General features: G+C 34.5%; 1 protein-coding gene across 1 annotated transcript in view; it reads left to right on the top strand.

The window, feature by feature from the left end:
- The window catches only part of LRP1B (LDL receptor related protein 1B), a 752,762-nt gene that overhangs the window by 608,982 nt on the left and 125,620 nt on the right, over positions 1–18,160 (top strand). Inside the window, exons 46-53 of the mRNA XM_067299399.1 lie at positions 1,112–1,240; positions 4,063–4,182; positions 4,825–4,938; positions 5,138–5,287; positions 9,111–9,233; positions 10,853–10,972; positions 13,288–13,416; positions 14,415–14,537. Coding sequence (XP_067155500.1) covers positions 1,112–1,240; positions 4,063–4,182; positions 4,825–4,938; positions 5,138–5,287; positions 9,111–9,233; positions 10,853–10,972; positions 13,288–13,416; positions 14,415–14,537 — 1,008 coding nt within the window. The remainder of the gene's footprint in view (positions 1–1,111; positions 1,241–4,062; positions 4,183–4,824; positions 4,939–5,137; positions 5,288–9,110; positions 9,234–10,852; positions 10,973–13,287; positions 13,417–14,414; positions 14,538–18,160) is intronic.

Raw genomic sequence — 18,160 nt, 5'->3', positions numbered from 1 at the left:
TTTCCTAAGACCTAAGTTCTCATGATGATTAAAAAAAATGAAATGGGGAAAAAAAGAAAGAAAAACAAATTCTGGGATAAACATGATTAATATTTAATGGACTCTGTATCATCTTCAGGATCAGCTCTTACCTTGTCCAGAATCCATATTTTCAGCACTTTTTTTTTTTCTTCGTATTGAATCTAGTTTAAAAATGGTTTCCAACTATATTTGTTTAACTTCTGCATATTGTGGACATCTGTTCTTCCTGAATTCTTGCTGCAATAATGATAATGGAGATGAGCAGGCAAGTGTAATTACCAGGTTTCATTTCCCCATTCTTCCTCTTGAGATGTGCTGTATATTTCTCCTTTCTTTCAAGTTTGTTATGTCATTTAGAACCATACATAAAAAGCAAATGTGCTATAACAAAGTTCACAATGAAATCATTCTGTGTAAATACTGTGATACCTTCTTAGTTGCTAACAAATAAAAATCAATATGCAAGAGAAAGTAGAAGTCAAAAGATTAAATACATTTTTTTCTCCTGTAAAACAATAGATAAACCATTTGATAAAGAGAAAACACACAAAATTCACGTCTGCCAATTAATTTTTGAGAATAAAAAAAAAGTAGAGTACAAACAGCAGGTTTTCTTCATTGAGTGCTAGGTCATAACTTCAGCATTGGATGTAGTACCTTGATCATGGTGAAAATACTTGTGTGCACACTGAGCTGCTGCACAGTACCACAAAACAGAATTTGAATTAACTGCTGGGTAACGATAAGTGCTTGCTTCTTTTTCTTGGATGTGCTATATTGAAGAGACTTTTAAAACATCTATTAAGAAATGATTACATACAACCTGGGGGTTGTGTAGAGGCATGTGGGTGGAGGACAATTAAGTGAAAATAAGTATTTACAGAGTCATTAAAAATCTCATCAGAATCACTGCCTTTAACTTGCTTCTCTAAATGTTCCCATGCATTCATCAATATTTGGCTACATACATATTGTTTATAGAATCCATCTTACCTTGGTTTGGAGTTCACCCTAACGTGACAATATTTTTCTCATTTTCTCTGAGTGTAAAAACTATTAAAAATTATGTGTTAATATGCTTTATTTTTAGCTAAAAATTCTACTTGCAACATTTATTCTGAGTTTGAATGTGGAAATGGTGAATGCATTGATTATCAACTGACTTGTGATGGCATTGCTCATTGTAAGGACAAGTCTGATGAGAAACTTTTCTACTGTGGTAAGTATTTCCAGATGATTTGTTTGTATGATTTGGTGCTTATATTCATTTCTCTGTGACTTTTCTACTTAGGCGTACCAACTGCTCACCAGATGCACAACAGAAAGAAAATGCACACCCACACATTAAAAAAAATGATGTTATATGGATAGAATTACTTACGCTGAAGGCACTTCCTTGCAAATCTCATGTATTAACCAGATTATATTTAATTACAAGCATCCCAAATGCTTGTAATATGTAACATGTCTGTATCTAAAACAAAAATAAGGAAAAATACAAATAGCTGCCTATTTAAAGATGAGAAATTGGCTATTTTCAGCTTTAACTTAGGAATATAGATTTATTCTTTCCATATTTAGTAAGATTTTCTCTGTGAATAGAAAGCACCAAAAAAGAAGTATTATAAAACACAAGCATGATTGTGTAATAGAAATCTTTCCACACAATTTTATTATGAAGTTTGTAATATTACTCTTCCCATCAGTCTGTATCTTGCAAAGAGTTAGACCTTGGACTGTCTACTTTTTACTTTTCATATTTATCTCAGGTGTCTCTATCCTGCCCTTACTTTTTGCCCTAATAACCAACAAACGAATGGCTATCACTTCCATTTTTTTCTTTCTGTGTCCGGCTGAAATCTGACTTTGACTGTTTCAGTGTCTAAAGCACTGTTGCTCAAATACTTTTCATAGCTCACTGAGTCACTTTACTGGATCCCTGTATCCTGCATGTTGAGTGAAATCTCCTTGATGCCTAGGTGCTTGTAACTCCTGCCTACATCTTTAGCTTGTTCAGCGTATCCATATCACACCCTTGAGATCTCTTCTGTTTCCTCTGTAAGCAATTCCATGTGTTTTCAAAATGATCCATTATATTTATACCTGCCTTCGCTGTAGTTCTATGCAAATATCTGCTTTAACTCCCAGAGTTCACTGTTCACCTCCAGCATTTCACTAGTCAAGATTGACATTAGATATGGATATGGAATAGTTAAAAGGCAAAACAAAAAAAAACCAATAACAACAACAGCAAAACCCCAAACACATGCACACACAGAACCCCCCAGCCATCCAAGTATATTTTGCAGTTGATACTGCTGTCATTTTTCGTTTTTCTTCTTCAATTAGTGTCCCATTAGCTTTCAACTCCTGGGTGATAATTGCCTTGATCCTGTCATGTAAAAGTAATAACAACACTCCTGCAGACCACTGACATTCAGATAACTAAGAAAGTTGTTTTCTTTGAATTTGAAGAAAGAAAAAAGGCCAAGCAAGGGAGAAGAATCTGGAATACACAAAACACTGCTGGTTACCAGGGGGGGAAAAACCCACCTTGAGTTACAAGTGACAGCTTCAAATTACTGAGCAGTCAATGGCTTATATCCGTGAAGTCTTTCTGAGGTTTCCTTACTAAGTGTGTTGTTGATATGTTTTATTCATTTATATTGCCAAATCATACAGGGAAATGAGTTTCAAAAAGAAAGGTAAAACAGATTCCTGAAGAGGGAGAATCAAAACACTAATGAGAACAAAGTGGAACAATAGAAATAAGTTTGGGGGGGTTTTTTGTTTTTTTTATTAAATCTCTTTGGCTCTACTATTAATTTTAATTGTTGATTTAATTGGCAGCTTATAAGAGGAAGATTAAGGTTTTTATATAGTTTCTTGCATTTTGTTAGGAAAGGAGAGTAGGTTGAGGGAATACAGAGCAAATCATCTGGGAACAAATTAGAGGCAAAGTTGTAGCTGAGGAGGGATCTCACACCACTGTTGCTTGTAATTCCAGAGAAGTTGTCTTATCTATCAGTCTGAGGTTTACTGAGCTGTTAAAACTCTTTTATGCTTTATTCTGCAGTAGTGAAAAAATACAAATGAAAGATGTAGGGGTTTGTATTTTGATGGATTTGCCATCTGATCTTCTGAGGGTGTTATGTTGATTGCCAGTATGACTGTGCACATTTTGCCTGATTTAAATCAACCAGACTGAACATTCGGCTACACAATGGAAAAAATAGAAGGAAGAGGTGTGATTCTGTCCCGCACTAGGTCATAGACAGTTTGCTGCTTTCTGAATCTGGTAAAATACTATCTTCTGCAGGATGCTGGACGCTGCTAAATTAAGACCTTCTCCTTACTACTAATCCAATGAATATTACTTCTGTATTTATTTATTGTTGTGGCATGACTTGTACAATGATTAGGGCTTTAGTAAGTACTTTATGAATATTCAAACATGTACAAAATTCATACATTCTTCAACAGTGTATCTTCTACTTATTTTAGCAGAATACTTGTAATACTAGTATTCAGAAATCGAGGCATATGTATCCCATAGATAGGCAGATGTCTTCCAGGTCTGACACTTTGCTGCAAATAATTTTTATTATTTTACTTTCCATATTATTGATGATGCATATGTATATGTATTGAATTTGGTTAGGGGCAAATTTGGTTATTTTCCAATTCTGTGTGATAGGAATTGTTAATGCCTTATAGAAACATTGCTTCTTACATGACAAAAATACACCAGAACAAATGCATTTAAAAAACTTTTTTTTTAACGTCACAAAATAGTAATAATTAGGCTTTTTCTTTTTTTTTCCCATCATTCTTTTGTTCTTTCTCATCATGCTTTATCTATTTGTCAGCCCAAGTTCTTTTGCTGGATGATAAGTGAACAATTTCATAACTTTTTCTGTGATTTAAAATGCATTTTCATTTAAAATTTTTTTCCTGGAGTGTTTGTTTTTAAATGCAAGGCTGTTTTTATTATATATCAAATGTCCAAATGCAAATATGTACTTATACTTAATTTTCCAGAAAATAGAGGCTGTCGGAAAGGTTTCAAACCATGTTTTAATCGCCGCTGTGTTTCAAGTAGCAAAGTATGTGATGGTGTAAATGACTGTGGTGACAACTCTGATGAATTTGACTGTAAAGGTAAATGACAGTTGCTTCCAAGGTGATTTTAGAATATTACTCTGTAGATACTTAGTATATTTCTGTCCTTTAGTTGATGAATAAACACTAGCTGGCAGACAACAAAAATCCTTAGTTACAATTAAGAAAGTTTGGAGAAGAGGAATAATGCCACAATATATAGCCAAAACCTGTGAAGTAACTGACTGTAGAATATAGCCATATATACTATATTGCCAACCAGCTATAGTAACTGGCATGTGTTTCTTTTGGAAAAAATGCATGATTTGTAATCATATGCCTGAATTTGAGTAGAGAGAAAGCATACAGGGAAGAACCCCGGCAAGGTTTTACATGAAAGCAAACTAAGAAATTCATAGATAGTGCTTCTGTTCTCCTCACATGCTGATTATTTCATATGGAGTTGAATTAACTGGAGAGAGACTTTCAGGCTCAAGATTCATTTGAAATAAGAAATTTAAAAATCAGAACCTTATGCTTTCCAGTTTATTAGGCCTCATATTCCTACTGAAGTCGTAACTGTGGAATGGACTGTGCATTCTGAATCTAAAAAGTAGAATCTTTAAACATAATACGTATAAAACGTATCTGAACCCTCTGTTTAGTACATAAATTTGTATCTTCTATAACCATATATTATAGATTCAACATGTGCTTCAACAGAATTCCGTTGCGCAGATGGGATTTGCATTGGAAAATCGGCACAGTGTAACCAGGTCATTGATTGTGCAGATGCTTCAGATGAAAAGAACTGTAGTAAGCTCACGTTTGTCTGTGTTTCATCTTAACATCTGTTCTTCAGTTATTCCTTATTATAGATGTGTTAATTCGTAGTCGTTACTTGCTGGGTACCAACAGCTGCATGGTCTGTGCAAGCTAAAGCTAAACCTGTAAACCAAACTCAGTCTTTCAACGTGTACTAGATGTGATACAGTAATTTACTGTCTCTTTTCAGATAATACAAATTGTGCTTATTTCTATAAGCTTGGAATAAAATCTACAGGATTTATTAGCTGTAATTCAACTTCACTTTGTATACTGCCAGAATGGATATGTGATGGATCTAATGACTGCGGAGATTATACAGATGAACTAAAATGCCCAGGTAACCATGAAAAACAAAACAAAAAAATATTAATTTCTGTTTCTGGAAAAACATACTTTTGTTTTTTCTAATTATGTTGCAAAATGTTTATTCATTCAATACTGTTTACTTAGTATAGAGATACAAATAATGTGGAACGCCAGGTTTTTTCACCAATCCTGTATTTTATTTTTTATCAGATATGCAAAATCTTACAAATTAATGACGTATCTGAAGAAAACTGTAATGTCTAGCTTTCTGTTTCCTCCAGGTTAGGTCTATCATTAATCATTTTTATTATTTAAGTTAAACTTTAGTCATCAAAATGTCGAGTTCATCAAGCTTCAGCATAATCATTCAGTAACTTTTATTAGCTAGTGTTTTAGTGGATGGTATTTCTTTTCTTGTTTACTTTTTTACTTTCTCTTTTGATTTTGTTGAGGTACTTGGTGTGGGCTGCCAAGGTGGATTTCAGGATTATTGCTTTTGTGATTCTTTTCTGCTCTTGTGCCAGTACTAAGAGATCATTGTACACTTAAGTTCCAGTCTGGAGTTGAGCTTGTAGGCTTCCATAAAAAGAAGAGCTATTTACTGCTGGAGATTGCGCTGCTTTTCACATAAACCTACAACTCAGTTTTCCCTGTCTCTCTCTGCTCTCTTATGGGAAAGAAAGTACACCCCTTATAACATCTGGGAAAAAAAATCATAACCCTAATGTTTTGGCAAAGCAACCCTCATTAAAATAGGGAGGAACAAACAACCACTAAGAAAAAGAAGTTAATTTAATGTCTTACATGAAAGAAGCAAGAAGCAAACTTATCTGACATTTTTTGAAGTCTTATTTTTCTTTGTATCTTTCATTTTTTTGTTAAAAGCAGAGTACTAACATATTATTAGAAATATACTTTTTCGACATATATAGACATCATAAAAGAAATCTGAAGGAAAACCACCACATTCATGAGATTTAATTACAAAACTTTCATCAGAATCACCAGAGTAAGTGTGAATGAACTTCAGAAGATAGCAGGAGGTTTTTAATGTTTAAATAGTTTTCCCCTCTGAGCCTGTTTAGTATCAGTGGGGAGAAAATCTCACTTCCAGGAGTATAGTACTTTTCTGCAAGTCTCTTCTGCAGTCTTGAGAGATTCTCATTATTTCATAATCACGATTTTAGCGTCTACTTTCTAATACTTCATAGGTTCTTTTGGTTACCCTGACTTCTGAAGTGTTGTACAAAATGTGATTCTCAGTCATGGATAAATATCTAGATATTTTATGAATAAATCTTTATTTTATAATTTATTTTGGTTTATAGGATTTTTTAGGGGTTATACAAGCCTGAACCCCCATCCTTTGGACACTTAGTACCATATTTAATGTTAACTAATGAATTATTACAATATTAGATTCTTACACAATGAAGGATGGCACTTAGGTTTTTGCTGCTTATTCTTACTCAGAATTTCTCATTTAATTCTAAGAACATTAAGTACAATATATAAACATAAAAGATAAAGAAGTGAAAACCTATATTTAGAATGCAAAAATGATCACAGGTTTGTTGATACATATTTGTAGGATTAGGGCCATCCTATAAAATTCTGGTTAAGCTGAAGACACTGCACTGTGAAAAGAAGCCCTAGGGACATCAAGCCTATAGCTCCTCTCCTGTGCCTTGAGCTCTCATACAAAAATTTATAGAGTTAGAAATAGTAGTATTTTTTGCCCATATTATTCGTATTAGTATCATATTCCAGAACTTCACTCATTCTTTTAATTTCTAGCTTACCTCTATTCCAGTTTATATTTGTTCGTTCTTATGCTGAGAAGGACTTTGTAGTCTTTCAGTAATCATATCCTTAATCATCTTTACTCGCAATGGCAAATAAGCCAAGGCAGTTTAGCATTTTTCTTTCAAGATAGAATATCTGTCTGTGTCATCTTAATCATCTCAGTCTGCATCTCTCTTGAACACACTAGACCAGTATCCAGTATACTAGATGAAGACTTTTTCCTTGTGTCACTGAAAAAGACTTTCTTGATACATTTTAAAATTTTCTTTGTTCATTTTCATAGTCTTTCTGTGACCAATATTTCTTTCTTCTCCTTAAGAATGATTGTTATTAATCATTAAGAACAAAATTATGAATTTTGTGCTGTTAAATGCCATCTAATTTTTGCTAGCCTAGTAATCAATGTCATCTGATTATTCTCATTGAGTATTCTGTTTTTCTGTGTGAAAATCCCAATTTCGTGTCATCAACAGTTTGTATTAGAATTCTTACATATTTTTGCCAACTTCATAGATGAAAGTATTACCAGAGCCTAGAATGAACCTGAAAGAACTTCAGTACTACCACCATTCAACCTGACATTAAGAACTTTTGTTCTCTCTATAAACCAGATGCCTATTAATTTTCAGTTTTCATACTAATCTCCATATTCTCTGGATTATCTCATCATTCTTTATAATTTACTGCATATAATACAGCTCAAGATAGCTTAGATTTACTTGTTTTCTTTGTCTATAGGGTTTTTTCCATACCAAATAAGATTTTGAGGGCAGTTTGATATAACTTCAGTAAACTAATGTTGCATCTTATTCCATTGTCCATTCGTTTGTATTTATTCTATCTTTCAAATGTGTGCCAAGAATTTCCATCATTTTAATGTGTGACTAAGTGCCTGGATCATTCCCCTCTCTACTCAAAAGCAGGATAGTTCCAGTTCAGCATACTTGTGATTTCCTTTGCCATGTCATTCAAAACTGACTGACTTTGGCACATTAAGTTTTTGAGTGTTTTCTTTATTACGAATATAATAATTCCCTTTAACTATCTTGAATTTGTTCAGTGCCATTGTTCTTACAAAAAATAAAGGCAAAATATTTATTTAGGGGTGGCTATACTTAGATAATCTTTAATCCTACCCAGTCATCATAGACCTCCCGCTTCTTCTTTCCTTATTCTCTTTTTGTATTCATGCAGCTGTAGAAGCCATAAACAACCAAATATTACCTTTTTTGAGAGAGCAAGAGACCAAGAGAAAGAAAAGAAAAGAAAAACAGCATAGATAACCCTTATATATTAAGGAAGTAACAGAAAACTTGACAAAGAGCTCCAATGATTTCCAGTGCTTGGAATTAATGTATGTTGCCTATGTTTTTACAGGCAACATGCTTGCTTAAGATTTTGAAAATAACGTGTGCCACTCATTTACTAATATTTGTATTTATGTTATGAAACTAAATCTATGGCATGTTTTCTTTTCTTGCATTTGTTTTCTGAGCATTTATTAAAGTGAAATGACTCTTACCCTCTACAAAGAAAAAAGGCAAGCAAGAACCGTGTTCTCATTTGTGACAAAATCTAAATCTCTGGCTCCGATGTCAGTAAAACTCCAGTTAGTCAGTGCATGCATCAGTTGTAGCTTATCCCAAAGAATGTGTCAAAAATACTACCGCAGTTAGGTTATCTTGTTGATGCTGGCAGATCGATCAGAAGGAAGGGCTGTATCTTCAGCTGGTGTAAATAAGCAAGCAGTGTTGGTTTGACTGAGCTCAAAATCTGTGAACTGAACTATTTTCCTCTCTAGGCCCTTTTAATTTAGGTTGAAGCTGTGTTCTGTTTCTTCTCTAAATAAATGAAGTACTTCAGCTTCCTAAAGTACTTAGCTATCACTATTCACTAATATGTATGAACACAATTCAGTAATAAAAATAACATTTGTAAACATAATCATCTTGCTATCCATTAGTTTTTAGAAACTTAGCAGAAATGTATTAGGCTCCTAATCATACTAGCAGACACCATTTTACATTACATTCTTTATTTTATCACAGTTCAAAACAAACCCACATGTGAAGAAAATTATTTTGGTTGTCCTAGTGGAAGATGTATTCTGAACACCTGGCTTTGTGATGGGCAGAAAGACTGCGAGGATGGAGTAGATGAATTGCACTGTGGTGAGCATTTTGTCTTATTTGTGTTTCTGTAATCACTGAAGCACTTCGGAAACAGAAAGTGTGTATTTATCCATCAGCAATTGAGTCTAGAGCAGTGTAAAAAAAGTGCTTAATACTACATTTTTATTTTCATTTTCAGAATAAAATTTCTATTATTTTGAGTTTCCAGTGTTTTAAACCCTATCTACTATCAGAATGAAAGTCCTATGAACAAAATTTTTCTCCTAAAGATTTGTTTGTATACAGACTTTCCTATTGCTATAACGTATATTCATTACACTAAGTCTTCTTAAATATTCCTTAGGACACTTCTATGAACATAATGAGTTCATATCAATATAGTGTAATTCCAGGAGGAATTAACCAAAATAGACCTTTATGAGCTTCCTTTGTAGCAGAGGCTATACAGGTATAATTATTTAAAGTAAGGACAAAATTCATATAGGTGAGTAAAATACCGCATACACTGTGAACCAGGTCTGAGACTGTTCTGTCTTAGATCTCTTGAGATTCTTAAACACTACCTAATAAAAGAGCAGGGCAGTGAGAGCTGGTCTTTTCACTTCAAATTCCTATGGGTTAACTGAACAGATGAGTTCTAGAACTAAATTGTAGCTGAACAGCAGAATCAGTACTGTATCAAGTCTTCATGTCTCCCATTTCCCTGAAATTTGTATACTCCTTTTTTGTTTTTGCTTTACCACTTACACGAATTAAAGTTGTACTCTACTCTCTTCATGATCCAGTTTCCGTTAACATGCACCCCTGTTTGGTTTGCAACTTAATTTCAGTTTACTTTTCTGGTCTTAAACTTAAAAATTAGGAACTGCTGTACCCCATGAAATGTAGGTTTACTCCTGACCACATTCATCAAGCATAGTTTGATGTTGACATTTTCAGGTTTTTGTACATATACAAACTTATGTACAACATTATAAAATCTATTAGGCAATGTTTGTGGGTGAGAGGGAAAGGGTTTTGCCCTATTAAACAAAAACAATTTAAAACAAAATAAATTTTATTTTTAAACAAAGAAGGCTGGGAAAAGTGGAATTTTAAGGTTACAGAAAAGATCTTAATAGTGGCTTTTATTTAGTATGGTTCCGCAGGCTGATTTTGAAATGCAGAAGCACATTATTATTTTGAATGTATACAAAATAGACAAAAACTTTTTGTGAGAAAAAGAACATGGAATATTTTAAAGATACAATTAAGTACTGCAATACCAAGATGAGGGAAGTGTCTGAAAATTCAGACTGTGCGGTCTCTGCTCTACTACCAAAATAAAGCAGTTCACTATAGTTAAAACATCCATGTGAATGAAATACACAAACTGTTCTTATGTTTTTAAAGTATTTGCCCTCATGCTACTAGCAAAATGTTTAAAAACAGTACAGTGCAAGCCTTTTGAATGTCATTTTTTATAAATGTATTGGTGAATTCAAAGTGTTAAACAACTGGTTACATCCTGAATACAGGTATAGGATTATACCTTATTTAAGTATATTAATACACTAAATTGGGAGGAGAGAAATGAGTGGTTAGGAGATTCCTAAACTATGCTAAAAGTGCAGTGCTGTTGTGAACCTAACAAATGAAGTGGCTGGTGTCATTCCTAGATTCATCCTGTTCATGGAATCAGTTTGCCTGCTCTGCACACAAGTGCATCTCTAAGCAATGGACTTGTGATGGTGAGGATGACTGTGGAGATGGCTTAGATGAGAGTGATGCTATTTGTGGTAAGTAGAATATTCTTAGTTCTGTATCATGTCGCATTTTAGATCTTGAAAGAAACAAAGTGATCCCGTGAAGGTGGTGGGAAGGGAACAAGCATAGTATCTCAGAAGGCCATATCTTGTAAGGTTAAGCTGTTAGAGGGTATCAGTCTCCTACCCCCACCGCCTTAGTAGATACTTCTTTATTGGTAGTGTGTGGTTTGTATATAGTTCATCAGTGAAGAAACAAATGGCACGCTGGCATGGGCAAAATGAGAACCAAACTTTTCTGTTCCCCATCCCTGAGGTAAAATCTCTATTTGAGCTTTGCATTTTGGTGGTAAGTGCCTGAAGACTCTAAGCAGTCTTTTTTCTAGCTCTTTCTTCTATTCCCTTTACATTTTTCTAGATACAATCATAAACATGATAGCATAATATTCTTCTCAAAATCCAAACCTCTTAATTGCATAGGGAATTCAAAATTTTCCTTTTATTCTGAGGCTTAGTTGAGCGGAGATGTCATAGTGAATTTTTTTAGAAAATCACATTGTGTCAAGTCTTACTGTCATAGTTTCCTGATAATTTATACACTGGGTCCACCCTTATCTATGCTGTATTTTACAGTTTTCTTTAAAAAAAATCCAACTTTTAATTCTTAAATACCTGTTCATTTAAAAAAAATATTCTTACTTGAAGTCCAGTCAACAACAGAAATAGTTTACTCTACATATAATGTATGATACCACAATAATAATACTATGTTAATTATGATAATTTTAATAAAATTAAGTATTCCATTAAGTAGACTGAAAAGAAATCTTAGCTCATTTTCAGAGCTGTGGTTTTGTTAAATTAGTATCCTAATCAAACACAGATGTAGAAATGCCAACAAATTAAGAGGATGAAGGTGGAAAATACAGTTCTAATGTGGGCAAATACGAATGAGTTGTTACTTTAACTTCAAATCGGCATCCATCTGTAACACATTTTTCATGGTGTTTGGGTCAGGCTGAAGACTGGGGAGTTGGAAGCAATGTCTGTTTGACAAGGAAGGCGATGTCTGTCTCTCCCCCACAAGAACAGCATCAGGGGAGAAGGTGTGAAATGAGAAGGCAAGCACCTCATCTAGGACTAATATAGAAAATGTAAAATCCTAAGAAACATCAAAACCTGAAGCTTAATGAGAAATTTAGAGCAGAAAATAGGAAAAGCAAGCAGAAAAGGCCAAATATCAGCAATTACTAAGTGACCTTACTACTTTCTGTTCTTTTAAGGTTGTTCAGGAGTAATTTCTTTGATCTCATGACTTACAGTAGGTTGTAGATTTCTTCTCAGAAGAAAGCCCTTCCCATAAAATTGTAGGGCCTCCCTTGAAGAGGGAAAATCCACACTGGTTACAAAGTGGGAGCTAAGGCTATATTTCTTCTTAGGAACAGGAGACAAATCTAAATTGCAAGAAAAAAGGAGAGATCAAGATGACTTTGGGTTTTTCAGTCTTGAGAAACATACAAAATCAATGTTTATTTAACATGAAGTTTAACTCTAGAAATAGCCAAAATTATCAAATGAGTAAAAGTAAAGAGAAGTTGGTCTTCATCTTGAATAAGTAATATAATAATCAAATACAGTCTTTGAATTTTTTTTTTCATGACTTTCTAATCAAACTGATTGGAAAATACAGCACCTCCTTTTTACTGAAGTAAATGTGACTTATCCAGGAGAAGACATTAACTGATGGGTTGTGTAAAAGTTTATCTTAAAACAGAGTAAAATAAATCCTAGGATATAATAATCTGATCTGGAGGAAAGCCTATTTTAAAAGAAAAATAACAAGCATTTAGTCAAATAAACAATATGCTGAATTGCTTGGAGCGGAACTGTCAGAGATTTTCTTACTCCCACTACTACCACACTTGATACGCATTGTCCTCTACTCGGTATTTGGGGCTGACCCATCAAAGTTTAGAATACTTTAAGCATTCTAGCATAGGGTAGAGTGAGCTGAGGATTAGACATTTTACAAGAATAGTCCGTTCGGTCAGCCAAGCCAAACATAGAGTGTTTGCTCAAAACTGATTTGTAAAGTTTCTCTGTTGGGTAGTTTTCATGAAGTATAGTAAATCAACTTTCCTTGGAGAAAACTCTTTTTAAGAGACTGGGTAAAGGGAAAGTTTTGTCAAAATTTTATTGTAAAATATAGTCTTAGCCTGTATGTTTAACACACTATGCAGAACAAAATCTTCTTTCAGCATTATTTTGAAGTAAAAAACAGTCATTACCCATTACCTTAAAAAAACCAGTTAGGCCATGGTCAACACTGACCGGTAGTATTTTTTCAGGTTCGGTAACCTGTGCAGCAGATACGTTCAGTTGCTTGGGTTCCCATGCCTGCGTTCCTCAGCACTGGCTTTGTGACGGTGAAAGAGACTGTCCTAACGGAAGTGATGAACTCTCTACGGCAGGCTGTGGTATGTTTCCATATTAAAAAGGTCTGGTGTTTCCTTTTTCAGTGCTTTTGCCTTTATTATACCAAATTCTGTTTGTGTCTGCAGTATTATACCCTTCTACTGTCAAGATTATTAGTAAAGTTTGATACATACATGCATACTTGTCCAGATCCTTCAGTGTTTCAGTCAGCCTAACATCTTTGTTTTTTGTTAATATATACTGATGGACACCAGCTGAAGATCAGTATGTGTGTGTCACTTCATATACGTTATACACCAGATTTACTAATGAAAATTAGCATGTTGTTATTGACTGTGCAGTTTTCTTCCTCTTCTTGAAGAAAAAAATGATGCTGCATATCAGAGAGATTGTATATCAGAAAGGCAGAGACAGTTCAGTCTCCAGTTTAGTCTGGCTAATTGTTCAGCTCTTGACATCTCTTGCACTATAAACTGTTGCTTCCAGTCTTCTGAGATACATTCCTATTAAAGGTGTCAGGAGTTCAATAATAAGGAAGTTTTGTATTATCGTTAGGGGTTTTGTTTTATCAAGGTATGTAAAAATGGTATAGGTTAAAAATATTGAAATAACTGTCTCTCCATTGAATGTATATTCTATCATTTATGACTTCTAGCCTGAACTATATATTGAATATGGAAGTATTTACAGAGCTTTTGTTCAGGAGCAGAGTAACATAGGAAGAACATCTGTATTTTCAAATGTTCTGTTCCTTAGAGGCAGAGCATAGTTTAGTTGTAAACAGTGTCAACTTCTGAAGTCTTTCTTTTTTTGGCTCAGATTGCTTGAGATTTTAGCCATCTTTTTGTCTTTAGTGATGAGTAGCTTTTTCTACTATCTAACTGTGTGACACTCTATGTATGACTCAGAAGTTATGGTTGTTTACACTGAATCCATTCAGACTAACCATTTACTTCTCTTTCCATTTTTCTATAAGAAAATAGCTATATTTCTTACTGCTCTCAGTTTTATTTATTTTTATGTACTGTATTTTCCTTAGCTCCTAATAACACTTGTGACGAGAATGCTTTCATGTGCCATAATAAAGTCTGCATTCCCAAACAGTTTGTATGTGACCATGATGATGACTGTGGAGATGGATCAGATGAATCACTGGAATGTGGCAAGTATAACCGAAGTAGTGTAAACAGAAAAATTTCAGACTGCTAACTGTAGGGCTTTCTGCAAGGTCTTTTACTTTAAGTCACTGTTGAATAAGAAAACTGTTCCCTTCCTAAAATTGTTTTAGTGTTGGCTTTTAGTGTGTGCAATAACGAATGCACCTTGGTATGAACTTGGACCTGGAACTGCAATGATAAATTATTTGCCTTAGTTGTGACTTATAGCTGATTGCTAACTATGTTTAACAGAATTAAAACAAAAAAGTATAGTCTGTGACTTCTTGTTCTCTATTTAAATCTATTTTTATATGTCTATTTTTGTCTTCATCTCTGTATGCATTTTTTCTGTCAAATAATGACACATCTCTGTCATTATTATCACTGCTGTTAAATCATATCAACTGAAGCCGTATGCAAATGTTTAATTTTCACTGTTCTTTTGAATTTAGGAATGAATGTGAATATGTGTGTACAGCCAGCCTATCTACGCAATAATCAGAAAAATTCATCTGCATAAATAATATTTATGGAAAATAGAAAGTAGATAATCTGTCCAAAAAAACCCATGCACAAATTATTATTATGTTTCTATTTGTGCAACTGAAATCTGTATCATTTATATACTCTGTGAAATGTACTTGGAGAACCACAGCAGAAGATAGCTAGCTATATAATTTAGGTATTTCTAATGTACATACCACTTGAAAGGTGTAAATGCATAAATGGTATAAGTAGGCATCCAAAGATTAAAAGAAAAAATATACATGATATTTTCAATTAGTGAAATTTTTCCTGAAAGGTTTAAATCTACCATGCAATTAAAATTGAAGGGAAAGAGTATGATAATGTAGCAAATAAACACTCACTTTTTAGTCCTATGAAGAACAGATTTCGTCAACATCACTAAAACTGTACGTGACGTTGGAAAGATTTACTCCCGTGGTGAATTGACCAGTCACCAAATTGTCCCTTCTCCCTTCATGCTTGTTGGGAATAGGCTGGTACTTTAGAGGCAGCAGCGTTCCTGGGTACATCTACATTCCATAGATCAGATGAGGAGTGCACTTCTAAAGTGAATCTCCAAGTTGTCTGCACTTACTGTTTTTTGGCTCATATGGACCAGAGACAAAGCAAGTGCACTGATGGGGAGAAGAAGGACTTTGAATGAAGCTGAACCAGGTGATATGCTCAGGCCAGTTTGGGCTTTAAGTCTGCAAGAACAGATTAGGGCTGGTGGAAACTAAAATCCTGAAATGTATATGGTGTGGATACTGGGTCCTCATTAGCAGCTGCTTCCTTCTGCAGAACCACCCCTATTGCACCGCACAGCTTGCCAATGTGAACTTCACCATCCTAGAAGAAAGAAGAGAACACACTCCTCTCATAGCTGACTCCATTTCCTTTTCACTTACATGAGCTATATGGCTTTTTGAGAGAAACAGTTTGTAACAATAAGTTTTTCTAGGGAAAAACTGCATCATTCATGTACTTTAAACCAAATCAGCATCAAAGCAGGTAATTGATCTATTAATGACATAATTGGAGATCAGTTGCTTCAGGATCAATAGCAGCAACACAACAGATAAACCACCTTAGTAGACACTTACAGAATGTTAATATACACCCACAGATTTCTAAACACCCTTCGATAATGAAATCCCCCAAAGTTTTGAACACGCGTGCCCGCAGAGTTACGTGTACCTTCGCCCCACCCCGGGACAAGTGGATTACAAGCATGCATCTCTGTACCTGCACTGCTTATCCTTGCGTTCCTATCTTAGCAGTTGTTGTTATCAAGGCCATTTTGCCAAAGGCGACCTGTGCGAGCAGCCCTGCAAAAGTGACAATTTAAGCTGTTTTCCTCACTAGTAGCACTTCATGCATGCCAGAATCCTTTATAGGAAGTGACTCGTTATAGGTTTCTTCCTTTATTCAGCACTACATGGTCAGGTTGGATGCTGGGGGGAGTAGGACAACCGCTCTGATCAGATTTTACTTAGAAGAGGCTTCAATTCCTAAGTAATTATTTAGACCTAAGCAGTTACTCACACAGTTCAGAAATAGGTGCATTTTCTTCTAGATGCTTGTAATTTCTTGCTGGTATTCTTGCTGGCGCATTTCAGTTGTTTTCTATAGCATCATACAGATGCAGGGTCCCTTAAAGTACTGACAAATAAACAGTGGTGGTTCAGCAGACTTTCAGAGGGAGACAGAAGGAGGAATTAGCAACAGATGAAGAGGATGTACAAACACCTGATCTAATTGTAGCATGGACCTGCCTACAAGCACTGGCTCTATTTAATTTCTACCAAGTGTACTGAAATCTGCAACAACATTCGTTGTGCTGTGCTGCTCCAATTCTGTTTCCCATTAGCTGGTAATCAAGTAGGTACTGTGTTGTGTGACTAAGCTAAAACAGTATGGTAAACCTGTTGTTTTAGTGTAATTTTAGGAAAGGGATACAGTACATAATTTTACGCGAAAGGGAACAACTGATATAGAAGAGGAAGCACATTCCAAAAGAGACTTTTCAAAGTTCCTATGAACTTGAGGTGCTAACAGGATTTAAAAACAAACCATCTAAATCACTAAGATTTTAAACATCTAATTTCTCATTTGGGCTGAAACTAGGTAGACTGATCATAGCCCTATTAGATGTTAGAGCTCTGCTAGACCTTTGCATCTGGATGTCAGAATAATAATAATAAAAATATTCCTCAGCAGTCTGTCTACTGAGTGGGATAAAATTTGGTTTGAAATACATTCGTAAAAGGTAAGTTAGGGTATTCCTTTTAAAAATACAGAAAACTCACGGTTCTCCTACTCTTTGAAAATTGCTTTGATATAAGTTTTGACTCCATTTTATAATCCTGTCTTATTTATGAAATCTTAATAATTAATTAATTATTTTTTAAAAAAGAATAGAAACTTGGGAGACTATGAGAATAAATATATTCTCCCTAAATATCATCTCCTATTGCTGCTGTTGGAGACAGACTACTGGGCTAGATGAACTGTTGGTCTGATGCCCTAAGGTATTTCTTATGTTCTTAAGAATCAAAAAGTTTTTGTGGGAAACCCTGTTGAAGGATATTCTGGATTAAAGACTTCAACTTTATTTATATGATTAATCAAAAAGCTAATATAGGAATAGGAAGAATTTTTTGATTTCAGTTTCTGATTTCTTTAAATCTTATCCATCCGGAGTAGAAGCAATGTTCGTGTAAAAGAGGGAGCAGATGCCCTTTTCCTCTAGATTGATAGTGACCTTTTCTGTGACAACATCCTTGTGAAACACTACAGATTTGAGGTAAAGCTGTAGGCCTATAAACACTTCCAACCAAAGGTGTCTCGGACGACCAAAAAGCCTTTTTTTCACCTTTTTTCAGTATCAAGCCAGCCTACCTTCTTTCAAGCATGATCTATGTAAAAGAGGGCAAAAAAAATTTTTAAAAAATCCTTCAAAGGGCCAGTGAACTATTTCGAATTCAAATTGTTTTTTATAATTGATGTAATAGCATACTGTGCTTTGAAAGTAGTACATCAACATATTTCCAAATGACAGCTAAAGCTACGAGAGGATTAAAGATCTTGATGTAGAAGGATATCTCATCCCAGACAGTCA

The sequence above is a fragment of the Apteryx mantelli genome, chromosome 6, assembly GCF_036417845.1.
Source record: "Apteryx mantelli isolate bAptMan1 chromosome 6, bAptMan1.hap1, whole genome shotgun sequence".
Lineage (NCBI taxonomy): Eukaryota > Metazoa > Chordata > Aves > Apterygiformes > Apterygidae > Apteryx > Apteryx mantelli.
The sequence above is the reverse complement of the archived record's forward strand: the minus strand, read 5'-3'. Positions and strand labels throughout refer to the sequence as shown.